We start from the raw sequence: 14,248 nt of genomic DNA, 5'->3' as shown, positions 1-14,248 counted from the left end.
TAAAGCTGTTCAAGACACAAATGAAAGATGGTTATTATTATTATTATTATTTTTACATTTTATTTTGTGCATTCTCCTGTAAGGCTGTTCTGGGCAGTTGTCCACATAATCCATATCAAAATTACCCTTACTCAGATTATGACAATATGAAGATGGTGATTTCAAATTAAACAATAAAATTAGATCAAAACAGATTTAAAGACAAACACTAAATAGGAACAAAGAATTAACAGATTAGGATGAAGCGCAAGTCCAGAACTCCTACAATTAGCAATGACATTTTAATTTTCTAAGATTTGCTCAGTATCTTTGTTCATAGTGTTGGACTGGATTGTCTACAGTAGAGAATATGAAACCCAGAGAAGAGCATTATATATTAGAGCCCACATGTCTGTACTCAAACAGTTGCTAATTTTATAGCGCTCATTCAAGCTTAAAAGTATAACTGCTGCCCTGATGTAAAGTTTTTTGCCACAATGTTAAGTTTAGATTTACATGGATGGAATGAAGAATATTTTCAGTTTTTTTTCTTTAGAGACTGTTATTACCAACCGGTGTGCTGTTAATCAGAGGAGAAACCCTGACAGCTCATATCTGACAATGTTGCTTCCTGGTCTGTTAGTAATTTGACAGGTCATAAAAGCACTGATTGCTTGTTTAAACATTAACTTAAAGGATGAGACTCCTTCTCTTCTACAGTATTAATACTGTGCTGCTCTTTGGTTTCAAGAGTTTTGGTTTCTCTTGAAACCAAAACTGTCCCTTGTCTTCATTACTTGCTGAGGACTTTAGGACATCATTATGAGCAACTTTGGGCAAATCTTGAAGGAGATCGGGGAATTTGGCTTCTTTCAGAAACGTCTGGTGGCTGCATTATGCATCCCCAGCATATTTCTGGCGTTCGATGTGATCGGCCAGGTGTTTACAGGTATGAACTTCCCACACCAGTGCAACACCAACTGGATCTTGGAGCAGGGACCCAACCTGACTGATGAAAGACAAAGAAACCTCACCATACCCACTAACAGTGAGGGAAAGTTTGACAGCTGCAAAATGTTCACACCTGTAAGTTTGGACCTGGAAACCATTGAAAGGTACGGACTTAACGAAACAACGAGATGCATAAATGGATCAGATTTTGAAATGCCCAACCATGCCTCCAGCATTGTGACAGAGGTAAGAAAATCTTGAGCGGCTCTGCATAGAGTTAACTTTTGTTAGTCTGCAATATACCACATAATTGTCACTGAATGATTGACTGACGCTAAATAAGTGTTGACCTTGGAACACTGATCTGCTGAAAGTGCAAAATCATGACATAAAGTACTTTAAAGTTAGTTGACTTTTTTTTAAATCTGCCTCAATAGTAAAACAGAACATACAGAACAAATGGCTAAAAATATAATAACACATTGATTACTACAATTTTTACAGACTGGTGAGTGCTAGATCTATAAATGACACTTTCAAAAACAACAATACACAATTGAAGATACTTAAAGGCATAAAATATATATAATTAATTAATTAAGAAAATGATAGAATACATGTAAAAACTTTTGAACAGATTCGAGAGTCAAAAAGACGTTAAACACTAAAGGGAAGCTCAGAGTCTAGAGACTGGAGATTCCATCCATCTCATTCATTTAAGCTCTAGACACTTGAGATTAATGGGATAAAAGGGGAAAAAACACATGATATGAGGTGTGCTTAAAGACATCAAAGAGACATGCAGCAACATGATGAAAACAGTGGACATAGCATCATAAGATTGAATAAAAGAAAAGTAAATAATGTTAAACAAAATGTTTTACAACCTGTCATAATGGAGGAGGCAGGCTTCAGACAATATGTTCAGGTTATATTTTGTCACCCATTGTCTATGTCCACCTAGCCAATCAGGGCAGTAGAGGTCAGGGCTGATGCTACCAACTTTTAATTACGGAATATTTAAAATGCAAAGTGTTTACTTTTCTGCTCACAGTTGTTTCATATTCTTAATAATATTTTGTGATTAGTATTTTCATTTACAGCCTCTTAATGTGTTGTCGTTCAGAATTGCCTGGTATTTAGCTTTCTTGTCCCCGGCGGAGAAATAAAAGTCCTCACAGTATGATTCTGCCAACACCATGTTTGATTCCAGGGATTTAGTTTTGGTTTTCCTCCACACATAGCTTTTTACATGAAGGCTGAAAAGTTTAGTTTTTATTTCTTCTGATCAGGAAAACTTCTTTCACTTTTCTTATTGTTTCAAGATGTAAAATATTTTTTGAAAAGTGTCGTGTAACCATATTTATAACAAATTAATACATCCAGAAAGTAGGATGTATCAAAGTAGCTGAAGCAAAAGAATAAAAGGCTTAGAGAAATTAAGTATAACTCGATTTTTCTTGTTGTCTCTTCAATGTTGTCAGTTTAACCTTGTGTGCGACAGAAGCAGTTTCATTGAGGCATCTCAGTCTATTTACATGGCCGGTCTTCTGGTTGGAGCCTTTGTTCTGGGACAGATGGCTGACAGGTGATGACCATTTGTGTCCAACCATTAGCTAGGAAACCGTTAACTAACAAATGAACATTTAGGGACTCGTGTAACATTCCAGTCTTTCTTTCTGCAGGTTCGGCCGACGTTTTGTGGTCCTGCTGTCGCTCCTCATCTTATTTGTGTTTGGAGTAGGACTGAGTTTCTCACCCAACATCTACGTTTACATTGCTCTCAAATTTGTTTGTGGCATTTCAACATCTGGAATTGTTGCAAATGCCTTTGTCATTGGTAGGTTTCACAGCTGAATTTAATGGCAACTTTATTTCGAATGTATGAACTATAACAATCAATATTATAATTTTCAGACTACTGAGCAAACCTAAATGCAAGCCTCACCAACTAACGTTAGGAGGCAAAAAAGTGCACTTATATAGGCTACATATGTCTAAGCTGCAGATGTCAATGAGATATTTCCAAAGAAAGATTTTTTTTTTACATACCCTTCATGCTTTTTCTATAACGGTACATATAACACAGCTGCTTAAAAAAAAAAAAGAAACTTCAGGAGCTGACCAGAAAAAGCCACTGATCACATCTTCCTCCTGCACACTGACACTACCGAAGTAGTCTTCTTCAGTATCAGAATTGAACAGCCTCACACACACTCCCTCAGTCTCTCTTGCTTTGTTGCTCTCAATGTCACTTTGTTACTCTCTTAAGCTTGTGCTGTCCTCTTCATCAGGCAGCAGTCCAACCTTTTGAAAACCTGGAAAAAAGCCTTATATTAGTCACATCACAGTGTTCAAAGCGTGTGAAAAAGCAGCAGCTTGTAGTCTGAAAATTACGGCACATAGATAATTGATTTCACACTTGTTATGTTCCTTTAAAGGCGGAGAATGGAGTGATTCTTCAAAGTTTGCTCTCTGTACCATCATCTGCCATGCATTTTTTCCTCTGGGACTGATGATACTTTCTGGAGTTGCTTTTTTCATCCGCAACTGGAGGATCCTGCAGATGGTGCTCTTCAGCCCTCTTATTTTAGTACTGCTAATCTTCTACTGGTTAGTATTGGTATAACTGCCATATGTATGATTTTCACAGTATTAACTTGAGTAAAAAATAAAGGGATTTTATGACATCATAAAATCCCATAAAATAATTTAAAACAACTTGACCAAATTATTTAATTTGAAACAGCTTCTCGACTTCAACTTTAAAACGGTGCTACCAGTAAAACTGAACTTCTTTAGTTTCCACACCATGTTTGTCTTTTACATAAGGCAGGCAGAGGAGATGGAGGCAGGCAAATTTCTTTCCTCAAGAGAATGAAACAACCAAAAAAAGAGAGAAAGAAATGGATACAATTCTTGTTTCTTAGCAGTTGGTTCGAAGTGCATCATCACTTCAATCCTTTCCCAGTTATAAACCATGGCATACTTAGTATCAATAGATTCCCTGTGATCTCAATATTGTGAGGATATCACTGCAACCTTAAAACTGAAAACTACCATGCCTGTGAACAATATATTTCAAAACCACAAACAAATTTTTTGTGACTAATAGAAATATGTTGTGGCTTTCAACATGTCATGCAGCTGAAAACAAAAAAAATAACAAAAACAAACAGCACAGTTTGTGATCCAGACTTATTTGTCAAGCAGGATTCTTCCAGAGTCAGCTCGCTGGCTCATTACACAGGGCAGGAAGGAGGAGGCCGTAACGGAAGTACGGAGAGCCGCTAAAGTGAACAAGAGGAAAGTGCCAGAGGAGCTGCTAGAGAAAGTGAGTCCCACCAAAACACACTGACCTCTACCAAAAACCAAACACGAGCTCATTAATCACACCCACAATTTTTCAGCTGGATGGCATGGGTGCGAACAAAAAGGGAACCATGCTGGACATCTTCAGGTTATCAGATTTGAGAAAACGGGCTCTCATAATGAGCACCGTCTGGTAAGTATCCAGTTGGCACTTCAGTAGCTTTAACTTTATGGGGGTCACTTAATGTCTTTGTCATGACTTTACAGGTTTGCGACAAGTCTGATGTACTATGGGCTAAGTCTCAATGTTGGCAACTTTGGTCTGGATATTTACCTCACACAGTTCATCTTTGGCATAGTGGAGGTTCCTGCTCGTGTAGGTATTTTGCCACTGTTACAATATTTTGGAAGGAAAATTTGCCAAGGAGGAGTCCTGTTGTTCGGAGGTGCTGCTTGCCTTGGCATCCTTGTTATACCAAAAGGTAACAACCTTGGCTTTGAAATGTTCTATTTAAAAAAAAAAACACAATTATCCTTCATTTTTTTGCTACTAGGTTATCTAATGGTTGTGGTTATAAAAAGTCCAGCCCTCATTACAGAAAAGCAATTTGTTTCCTCATCAGATCTTCCCGTTGTGATCACAGTAATAGCCGTTCTGGGCAAATTTGCTGCCACTGCCAGTTTTGCTACAGTTTACGTTTATACAGCAGAGCTATACCCCACTATTCTGAGGTAAGGAAGTCATGACCTGAAGGCAAAATTAAGAATCCCTCTTTGTCATTTGGGAGAAGAGTTGCTTTATTGAAGTGATGAGACAGCTGACGGCTTGATCTTCTGTCCTGCCAGGCAGAACGGCGTGGGTCTGAACTCCATGTGTGCTCGAGTGGCAGGAATCCTTGCTCCACTGATCCGTCTCTTGGATGTTTACCATTATACCATCCCCATGTTGATTTATGGCATTGTCCCCATCGTGGCTGGAGTTCTCTGTGTGCTGCTACCTGAAACTCGCAACGCCGAGCTGCAGGACCTTGCTGAAAACAAGTGAGTTTGCATGTTCCCCTCACCCCCTCCTACCAGTTGGCTTATGTTGATAGCTAACCACTCAGTTCTGTTTATAATTTCAGAAAATCTTCTGATGAAATCACAGAGAAAGGATCCTGTGCTCAAGATAATAAAGAAGAAAAGAGCACAAAATTGTGATTGTTTCGGAGGATACTGACATTATGACTGATATTATAGTTATTTTTTTATTGAGTTAACTGTAGAGTTCACCATTTGAATTACGTGTCACATTTTATTAGTTGTTACAATTGAAAATTTTTTGACAGTCCAAAGATAATGGGTCACAAATAAATTAAAGTACTTTTAGTACTTTTTTCCCCTTTTCTTTTTAATGATATGTAAATGTTAATATGCGTCTTTAACAGTCATGTGTATCATAACAGAAAAGCAGTGACAATAAAACAGATTCTGTCTGACTGTGATATATTTACATCCTAAACAGGTCTACATATGTGCTTCCTTATTAGAATATATATATGTATTGCAAACCATTGAGAAGAGATGGACCAATTATTTTTTCACTAACCATTTAGTTGTTTATTGTTACAAGAAGAAAACTGTCATTGTGAGATATTATGATTGATTATGACACATATAACTGATATCTGAAAGCCCTAAATACTAACAGTACCATTTGAATAGTTAATTTTTCTATTTGAATAGGTTTTTCCAAGTTGATTCCATGAGAGAATAAGATATCAATGTAATTATATGTGGACATGTGATTGAATGCAATCATTGTGTGCTGTTTATTTATTTGCATCACTGAATTGAACTATTATTCAGAAGAGACCTGTTTTATAATAACTTATATTGATCTTATAATGAAAGGTGGATTTGCAAGATTGCCACTGTATACAGTCAAAAACAACCAAAAGGCAAATGTATTTTTTTCACCCGTAATTGTATTATCAATATAAAAAAACAAAAAAAACAAAACAAAAAAAAAAAACACTGGTACAACCTCCCTGACACTCATACTGGCTGATGGTTCCTTTTAGTGACTCTGACCACAGAAATAAAATTAGAAAACATGCAATGAAAGCATTCTTTGTGGAAATCGTGAACAAAAATATTAATAATGCTCAAGCTTTACTTGCATCAGTTGACAAGTCCACAAACCCTCCTGTGATTGAACCATATGAACTTCACTAAAGGGTCGGCAATGAAGTTCACATGTTATGGCAAAGAAAATTTAAAATAAATTACAGGTTTAATCTGCACATCCATTAGTAAACCAAACACATGCAGAATAAATGACCCAATTCCAACAACTCAACTATAAAAGCTTAGAAGAACTTATGAGTCAATTAAAGTCAAGTTCCATAATTCAGCAACATGATTGTTTCTGGCTGTGTCTGCTGTTTTGGCAAAGAAATGTCTTAGTTGCTGTTTCTTAATGACAAGAGAATCTTCATGCTTCCTAGCTAATTTTCTGCTAAATTAAACTTTTATTACTGGCACAGAGAGTTGGCGGCACAGTATTATACATGTATTATTAACAGATTAAATGATGCTTGTTTATTAAGCTTGTTTGTCACTTTAAAAACATGCTTTTCATTGAGCACACATTTCTGTCTTTAAAATGTTAACTGGTCTGATAATGCTCTGATCATTTAAGAAACTAAGTCTTGTTTTCATTAACTACAAGTTGAAAATCAGCCTTGGATCGGCTTGAAAGGCTTAAAAGGTTGGTCTTTGTATAATTTGTCACTAAGTGAACTGAGTTAAGAAAACAGGGTGACTTTTGAAAATTCAAATGTATGCGTTATTACTATAATTGTCTAATTATTGCAGCTCTTTGCAATACTGACGTACTGTATGGCAGAGCAAAACTGGCAGTGGCAGCAGACAAAGAGAAAGAACCTATTCAGTCCATGTTGCTCATGTAAATAGTGGGCTTTGAAATAAATTAAGTTGGAGTAAGAGTATTGTTTAAGACATTTCAATGCTCACATAGATGTCGTACTCCTCAAAGGATTTATTTAGCAAAAGCCTAAGTTTCCATTTGGCTCCATTAATAACAGAGGAGGTGGCCAGGCTGAATGTTAGAGAAGCACACAATTTTATAGCGGAACGTTTTTCACGGTCGTGTTGGCGCATTGCATACGTCACAGACAAACAGTAGCTATTGGGTAAAATCAGATCCAGTTAAAGCCCACTGTTTAAAACTTCACAAAGTCCATTCTTCTGATTTTTGTTCCTGCTTTATCAGTTAATTAGAGAACTAAGCAAACAAAGTAATGAGCTGTCTTTCATTTGTTGTGGATTTTTATTTATGATGATAATCTTCTCATCTTGGTCATCTGCAATTTGTATCTCTACAATGGTTGTTTTAGAACATATTACACACCTTTAACCTCATTTAAAAAGCTCATAAACATTGTGACTTTCATCTTGCCTTGCTCCTTATCTTATGTTCTATAAAGGGAAGAGTTATTGCTCAAGTTTAGTCTTTACACTGGAGGTGTGCCATGGAAAGATTTTCAGAAATTGTGAACCACCAGAGTGAAAGTGCTACATATAGCAGATGACAGAAAAACAAATCTGCTGCAAGATACAATGACGTTTGAAGAACAAACCTGAGCATAATCAATAGTAATGGATAATTACTTCACTGTGATTCAGATTTCACCTGAACTCACATATACCTGATACTTAAACCCACCCTGGGATACTGATATGAATGCAATAGTTTCTAGTAAAATCTTAAAAGTAAAATTTCTGCTTGTTTTGAGACATAATAATTAACTAAAAACAAAAGGTTTATTAATGATTGTCAGTAGAAAAAAAAAACACTCCGCTGTAGGCGGTGTATAGATTTACGGATGAGTTAGTTTTCTCTTCTGTGTAAAGTTCATTTAAATTTTTGAAGCTGACTCTACCTGCTGTGGTCATTGAATTGGAAAATATATCCCGTTTGTTTTTCCAAGGCACAAGTGCTAACTATTTACTATTAAAAAAGCTACAACATAAATTCTCTCTGTGCATAATTTGTAAATCAGTTTTTATTGTACTTGCATTGAAAAAAGGTCTTGTGGCTATACATTATTTGGATTTGAAGGAATACAAATAAACTAGTTTAAACTAGTTATTGGTTTCATTATGAATGACAATTAAGCCATCTGTGTGTGTGAACAACATAGTAGAAATGATGAATAAGAGATTTAAATAATGATTAGTCATAAATAATGTTCACCTAATAGTTTGCACAAATTATTACTTTTGATGTCATTGTTTGGATAACGGTGATAAAAATGTCAGAATACCAAGTGTTTAGAAGAAACCCATAATTTGTATGAATATCTGATGGCAATATATTTAAGGAGTGAAATAACAACATCTGCTTTTCCTTGTAGGCCCAACCAATGATGAAACAAAATTTGAACTTCTATGTTGCAATGGAAATATTCATATTTACAGCTGTCTGTAAACATGAATATTTGCAGTTAGTAAATATTCAACTGAATATTATAAATAATATTTTTTTATCATCTTATTGTATGCTTGTAAAACGAATTAATTAACTCAGTTGTTTTCACTTATAACACAGCTTTATGGTAACACGGTTTTTATCTTTTGGGCCACTATCTGTGTTGTTTCCCACTCAATGACATTTTATTGCTGTCGTAATAAATGTTCCCCTCAATAGAGTCACAAATGCAGTTACAAGGACTATCTTATTTGTGGTTAGTTAAATATTAAACCTGTTTCTACTGTGTACGTCTATGAGAAGCCTCTGTTAAACGTACCACATGCCAAGATGAGCAGCTTCGGAGACGTCTTGAAGGAGGTCGGGGAGTTTGGCTTGTTTCAGAAAAGCTTACTTGTTGCTTTATGCATACCCAGCATTTTCCCGGCTTTCGATGTCAGCAGTCAGGTGTTTGTGGGGCTGAGTTTCTCTCACTACTGCAACACTGACTGGATCTTGGAGAGAGGTCCAAACCTGACAAAAGAGAGACAAAGAAACCTCACCATCCCGGTGGATAAAGATGGGGGATTTGAAAAGTGTATCATGTTCACCCCCAAAAGAGGCATTTTTTTTCTTAATTTATATCTAAATTACTTATTCTTTTGATTTTCCATGGCACAACTTGAATTTCAAACCATTTGGGGTTTTCAAAATTAAGAGAGAAATAATTTCTACATTTCCAAACCTACACCTTCTTAGATGTTTATGGGCTGCTGTTGAGATGCAAAAGAAATATGCACTTTTATGAATATTTGCAAAAATATTCAGAAAATTTGAAGAACAGTGACTTAATGGTAGGCAATCAGGTCTGGTATTTGATGGGCATAATGTAATGTTTGTTCTGATAACAAATCAAAATAAACAATAAAATGTGAAATAGCTCTTTGTGTCACAGCCTCAGGAGAAGCCAATTTGACAGCATTGTCTTGTTTTTTGTAGTTTGTGGAAAATAAAGCCAAAGGTGAATGTTTCGGCCTTAAATATTCAGAATTTTTTAATAGGCAATGAAAGAAATCTGATTGGAAAAGCGTTCAACTGTGAATTTGAGGAAGGCCAGGTCTTTAAAGTTGTCATCCTTAGTGATCATCATCAGTATAATACCGGTAGAGTTGAACTAAAGAAGCTGTAAAGACTTGTTTGTTGGTCCTGGAGGCTGCAGCCAATGACTGTCTGATTGCACACATGAGTAAAGTGGCCTTCTACCATCCTATAGCAACTCTAATCTCAAAATATCATAGATATTTATGAGAATGCATTGGATATTTATATCGAAATACGGAAATTGTTATTTACAAGACAAAATGGAGGCAGGAATCCTTACTCTTGCACTATTAAAGATTTTAATTTGTGAAATAAGCACTGAGAATGTAATATGCAAAGCACTTCAGATCAGCTGATATGCCCGAAGGCTATCTGTAACTTAATGTTAATTTTAAAGAGTCGTGTTCAGTTTTATGATTAAAAAAAAAAGAAGAATTTTGTGTGATTTCTTTCCATTCTGTTTCAATTTTATTTTCTAATAAAGCTGTTTTCTTTTCCAGGTTTGGTAGAAGATTTGTGATCCTGCTTTCAATTCTCCTTCTACTGTTGTTTGGTGTGATCACGGCTTTCTCACCAAACATCTACGTTTACATAATCTTTAAATTTTTATGTGGGTCTTCAGGTAGCGTCATTATTATGAACACGTGTTATGGATAGGTCAACGTTTTATTGTTTTGTTTTGTTTTGTTTTGCTTGAACCCTGTCTAATACAAATCTTATGCATTTAGGTCTAAGTACAGTACAAAGGGACAGTTTTCACATGACAAACTTTTTAAGCTCTTACTTTTCACCAGTGTCACATAATTATGACCATAAGTGACTTTTCTTCTACTCTGGTTTTCAGCGGTGGAGTGGACTGACGTTTCAAAGTCTGCTCTTTGCACAATGTCCATCATCAGTTTCTTTTCAATTGGACAGATGCTTCTGTCTGGTATTGCATATTTGATTAGGAACTGGAGGATCTTGCAACTCGTGCTTTTCAGCCCTCTTGTCATAATACTGATGACCTTCTTCTGGTTAGTAGCAGAGAAATTACATTACAAACTAAAACATTGCTTGAGCAGTCTTTAGTCTTGTTTCAACAGGCTTCTCCCAGAATCATCTCGATGGCTGATGACGCAGGACAGAAAGGAGGAGGCTGAGAAGGAGCTCCACCGGGCAGCTAAGATGAACAAACGAAGAGTACCAGGTCACCTACTGGAAAAGGTTTTCATCCACATGTAAACTTCAAAAACCTCGAATGTCTTCCTCAGACCTGATGCTAATATATTTACTTGGATGGTTTTGAATTTACAGCTTTATGTTTTCACATGCATCTTTAAATATGAGGTTTTTCTGTGACATCACAAAATACAGCCAAGTAGGCTTAATTTCTTGATGTGAATTGTAACAACTAAGTTACTTGATTGACATAAGAGACATTCTGAGACACATTGCAAGGCATTAGTTATACAAAAGTTGTGTTTTACATGACGAAGGTATCCTATCACAATTAATACATAGATCCTAAATACAAATATTTATCATCTAAAATAAAATGCCACTGAAATTTCCTTAAATTGGATGAAAGTCAGTTAGGATGATGCACTGTCTAAATAAACCCATAAACACAAAAATGTCTATAACTGTATTTTTGTGGAAATTTTCCTAAAGTTCATTTTCAACATTTTAGATAAATTTGGAATCTACTCCGGACAGAAAGAACATGACGGACATCTTCCACAAATCAGATTTGAGGAAATGCACCCTAATAATGAGCTTTAACTGGTTTGTCTTCTTAAGAATCCATTTCCTTTAAAAAGTTACCACGTGCAGATATATCACAGTAGTCAAGCTAATGGTGCATCTGATTTCAGGTTTGCAGCCAGCTTCCTGTTTTATGGACTGGGCCTAAATATAGAGAGTTTCGGCCTAAACATCTACCTCACCCAGCTCATCTTTGGCGCTGTTGAAATTCCTGCCAACATGGCTTGTTTGACTATGATTCAGAGTTTTGGGAGGAGAATATGTCAGGCAGGCTTTCTTTTCCTTGGAGGAGTCTCTTGTTTGGTTGCCACTGCTGTCCCAAGAGGTAATTGTATTAACCGTTTCTTGTTTGTGGTATTTTACACCTTTTTGTTAAATTTTTTTATTTGCTAATCACATTTGTTTTGTACCCACCAGCCCTACCTGAGGCTGTGACAGTCATTGCTATGGTGGGAAAATTTTCTGCTACTGCTGCCTTCACTAAAGTCTATGTCTATACAGCTGAATTATATCCTACTGACATAAGGTATTACTGCTTATTCCTTAAAAAAAACCCAACTGTGAGGTCTAGAAAAGAAGGGGGAAAAAACTGATTTAGCTAAAAAATGCATTGAAATAAAGATTAAAAAACAAAGCTGAGACAACTTTTTTCACTTATGTTTTTAGTATTCAACATTATACGTACAACTAACTAATTAGTATGTTCGTAATGTTATAACAGAGAGAAATTCTGTTAGTAAATAATGAAGTGCTTTAATTTGAAACATGTCTTAATGTGTATTTGTGCAATGCAGCCCAAATGTAACATTATTTGTTCAGATAGAAATATTAGTATTTTTAAATGCCAGCCAACATTAAGTCATTCCAAACACAAAAAAAACAAACTTTCAAATACACATTGCAAACTCTCACTATGCATGTACCAAAGAATGCAGACAACACTGTCCAAATCATATTAACTTGTCACTTAACTTATTTTAAATAGCATCTTCTTTCATTTTCTAGAGAAGTAACATTACCGCCACCTAGTGGTACATTTGTTCCTTATTTTCATCCCAGAGCGATTCCACAAGAATCGCTCTGGGATGAGGCCTGGAAGAAATCTCATATCCTCTGTGATAACCTGCTAAAGTCACCAAGCTTCTTTCAAAATATTATATTGTAATGTACAAATGTAAAATAAGAAAAATGTGATTGTTAAAGTTTTGGTGTTGAAAATATAATCCAATTCTGTATAGGGGGCTGAAAATAAGAGCTAGTTAAAGAATTAAATGACTGTGAACATCACATTTTACTTTATATATTCTTACATATTTGGTTGTGTAGAGCCACATGTCGTTTGGTATTAGTGCTCAATTCATTAATGAATTTCCCATACAAAATATGTCTATATAGACATATTTTAAATGCGACAGTAGTTAAAATATGGCTGTGCTATCTTGCAGACACAGCGGTATGGGTGTTAACTCTATGTGTGCTCGAGTGGCGGGCATCCTCTCTCCACTGGTCAGGTTCTTGCAAGCCTACCACTACAGCATTCCCATGGTGGTTTATGGCATCATCCCAATGGCTGCTGGTTGTTTAAGCCTGTTGCTCCCTGAAACCCTCAATGTTGAACTCCAAGACCACATTGAACTGAAGTAAGATGAAGTCAGTGAAAGCAACATGTATTACTTTCACTGCATTACACCGTAATTAATATGTGTGTTGCTTGTTATGTTTTTGAAATAGAAAATCCACAAATGCACCAGAGGGGAGCCAATGCTGCGATGATGGAATGGAGGAGAAACTATAAATTTGAATATAAACGACATTGTTGCATTTCTTAATCATTTATTAACATTTGTAACAGATCTAATTCAAAAAACATTTTAGGAGGAACTGTTTAAATATGTTGAATGTGATTGCACAGCATTTTAGACAGCTTTACATGTATCTTTTAAAAATGTGTTTTACAGTTTCTAAGTTTATTTGATTTTAATTTGGGTCACAAAAATCCTAACATTTCCACATTTGTACATTTAATAAACTTAGGAAACCAAAGCTACGTTTCTCAAGACTTTCAAAATTTCTTACTATCGCAGTCCCCGTTTTTTTTTTTTCATTTTGATATATCATCAATAAATAATAACCTTTGTGTGTTTTCTGTGCTGTCTAAAGTTTAAGCAGAAGTTTAAATTCAGCTATATTTAAAATCTGTTATGTCTATAGTTTGAGTTCTAGACAAGATCCTCTCACACTAATTGCAGAAGTACAGTTTAAGCCTGTAAATGTGCCATTTTTTGTCAGATTAATCTATCAAAAGATTAATCGATAACTAAAAGAATCACTTCCTGAAGCCTAATTTACTTTAGAATGATGTCAAACATAATCATTTATAAAACTATAGTTCTATTCCCTGTACTAAATATATTCTTCTCTGATACATAGATGATGCACATAGTGGGTGTCCTAACTAGATACTCCACTGTTGCACCTTATAATCAATGTGCATTGTATAGTCAATGTCTCGTCACTGTTCAGAACATTAACTATATGAAGGATTCTTTTTTCAGCTTTAATTAAAAAATTAAGGAATGGAACGGTTGGTTATGTGTGCTGCACTGAATATGCAGAAGAGAATCTATTATTTACACCTTTTCTTTCCTGTTTAATGACAGAAATAAAAACTTGGACAACTATAGT

The 14,248-nt window shown here is 35.5% G+C and overlaps 2 protein-coding genes across 4 annotated transcripts; both read left to right on the top strand.

Moving 5' to 3' along the window:
• The first annotated feature begins 692 nt into the window (after positions 1-692).
• LOC129364992 (solute carrier family 22 member 13-like) lies at positions 693-6,913 on the top strand. 3 transcript variants are annotated; one of them, XM_055037959.1, is made up of 10 exons: positions 693-1,176; positions 2,415-2,518; positions 2,616-2,770; positions 3,372-3,543; positions 4,144-4,264; positions 4,341-4,435; positions 4,510-4,724; positions 4,866-4,974; positions 5,089-5,283; positions 5,367-6,909. In XM_055037959.1, the coding sequence occupies exons 1-10, from the start codon at positions 802-804 to the stop codon at positions 5,440-5,442; spliced, it is 1,617 nt and encodes a 538-aa protein (XP_054893934.1). In that variant the 5' UTR covers positions 693-801; the 3' UTR covers positions 5,443-6,909. The 3 variants fall into 3 exon arrangements, with proteins under 3 accessions (XP_054893934.1, XP_054893933.1, XP_054893935.1); XM_055037958.1 differs by having other exon boundaries at positions 4,510-4,974; positions 5,367-6,913; XM_055037960.1 differs by lacking the exon at positions 5,367-6,909 and having other exon boundaries at positions 5,093-5,194.
• A 2,154-nt stretch (positions 6,914-9,067) lies between these two features.
• LOC129364929 (solute carrier family 22 member 13-like) lies at positions 9,068-13,424 on the top strand. The gene is made up of 9 exons (XM_055037880.1): positions 9,068-9,312; positions 10,318-10,463; positions 10,662-10,833; positions 10,903-11,023; positions 11,490-11,584; positions 11,674-11,888; positions 11,981-12,089; positions 13,009-13,203; positions 13,295-13,424. The coding sequence occupies exons 1-9, from the start codon at positions 9,068-9,070 to the stop codon at positions 13,356-13,358; spliced, it is 1,362 nt and encodes a 453-aa protein (XP_054893855.1). The 3' UTR covers positions 13,359-13,424.
• The last annotated feature ends 824 nt before the right edge of the window (positions 13,425-14,248 follow it).

This window comes from Poeciliopsis prolifica, unplaced genomic scaffold, assembly GCF_027474105.1.
Source record: "Poeciliopsis prolifica strain line A6 unplaced genomic scaffold, Auburn_PproV2 SCAFFOLD012, whole genome shotgun sequence".
NCBI classification, from domain to species: Eukaryota; Metazoa; Chordata; class Actinopteri; order Cyprinodontiformes; family Poeciliidae; genus Poeciliopsis; species Poeciliopsis prolifica.
The sequence above is the reverse complement of the archived record's forward strand: the minus strand, read 5'-3'. Positions and strand labels throughout refer to the sequence as shown.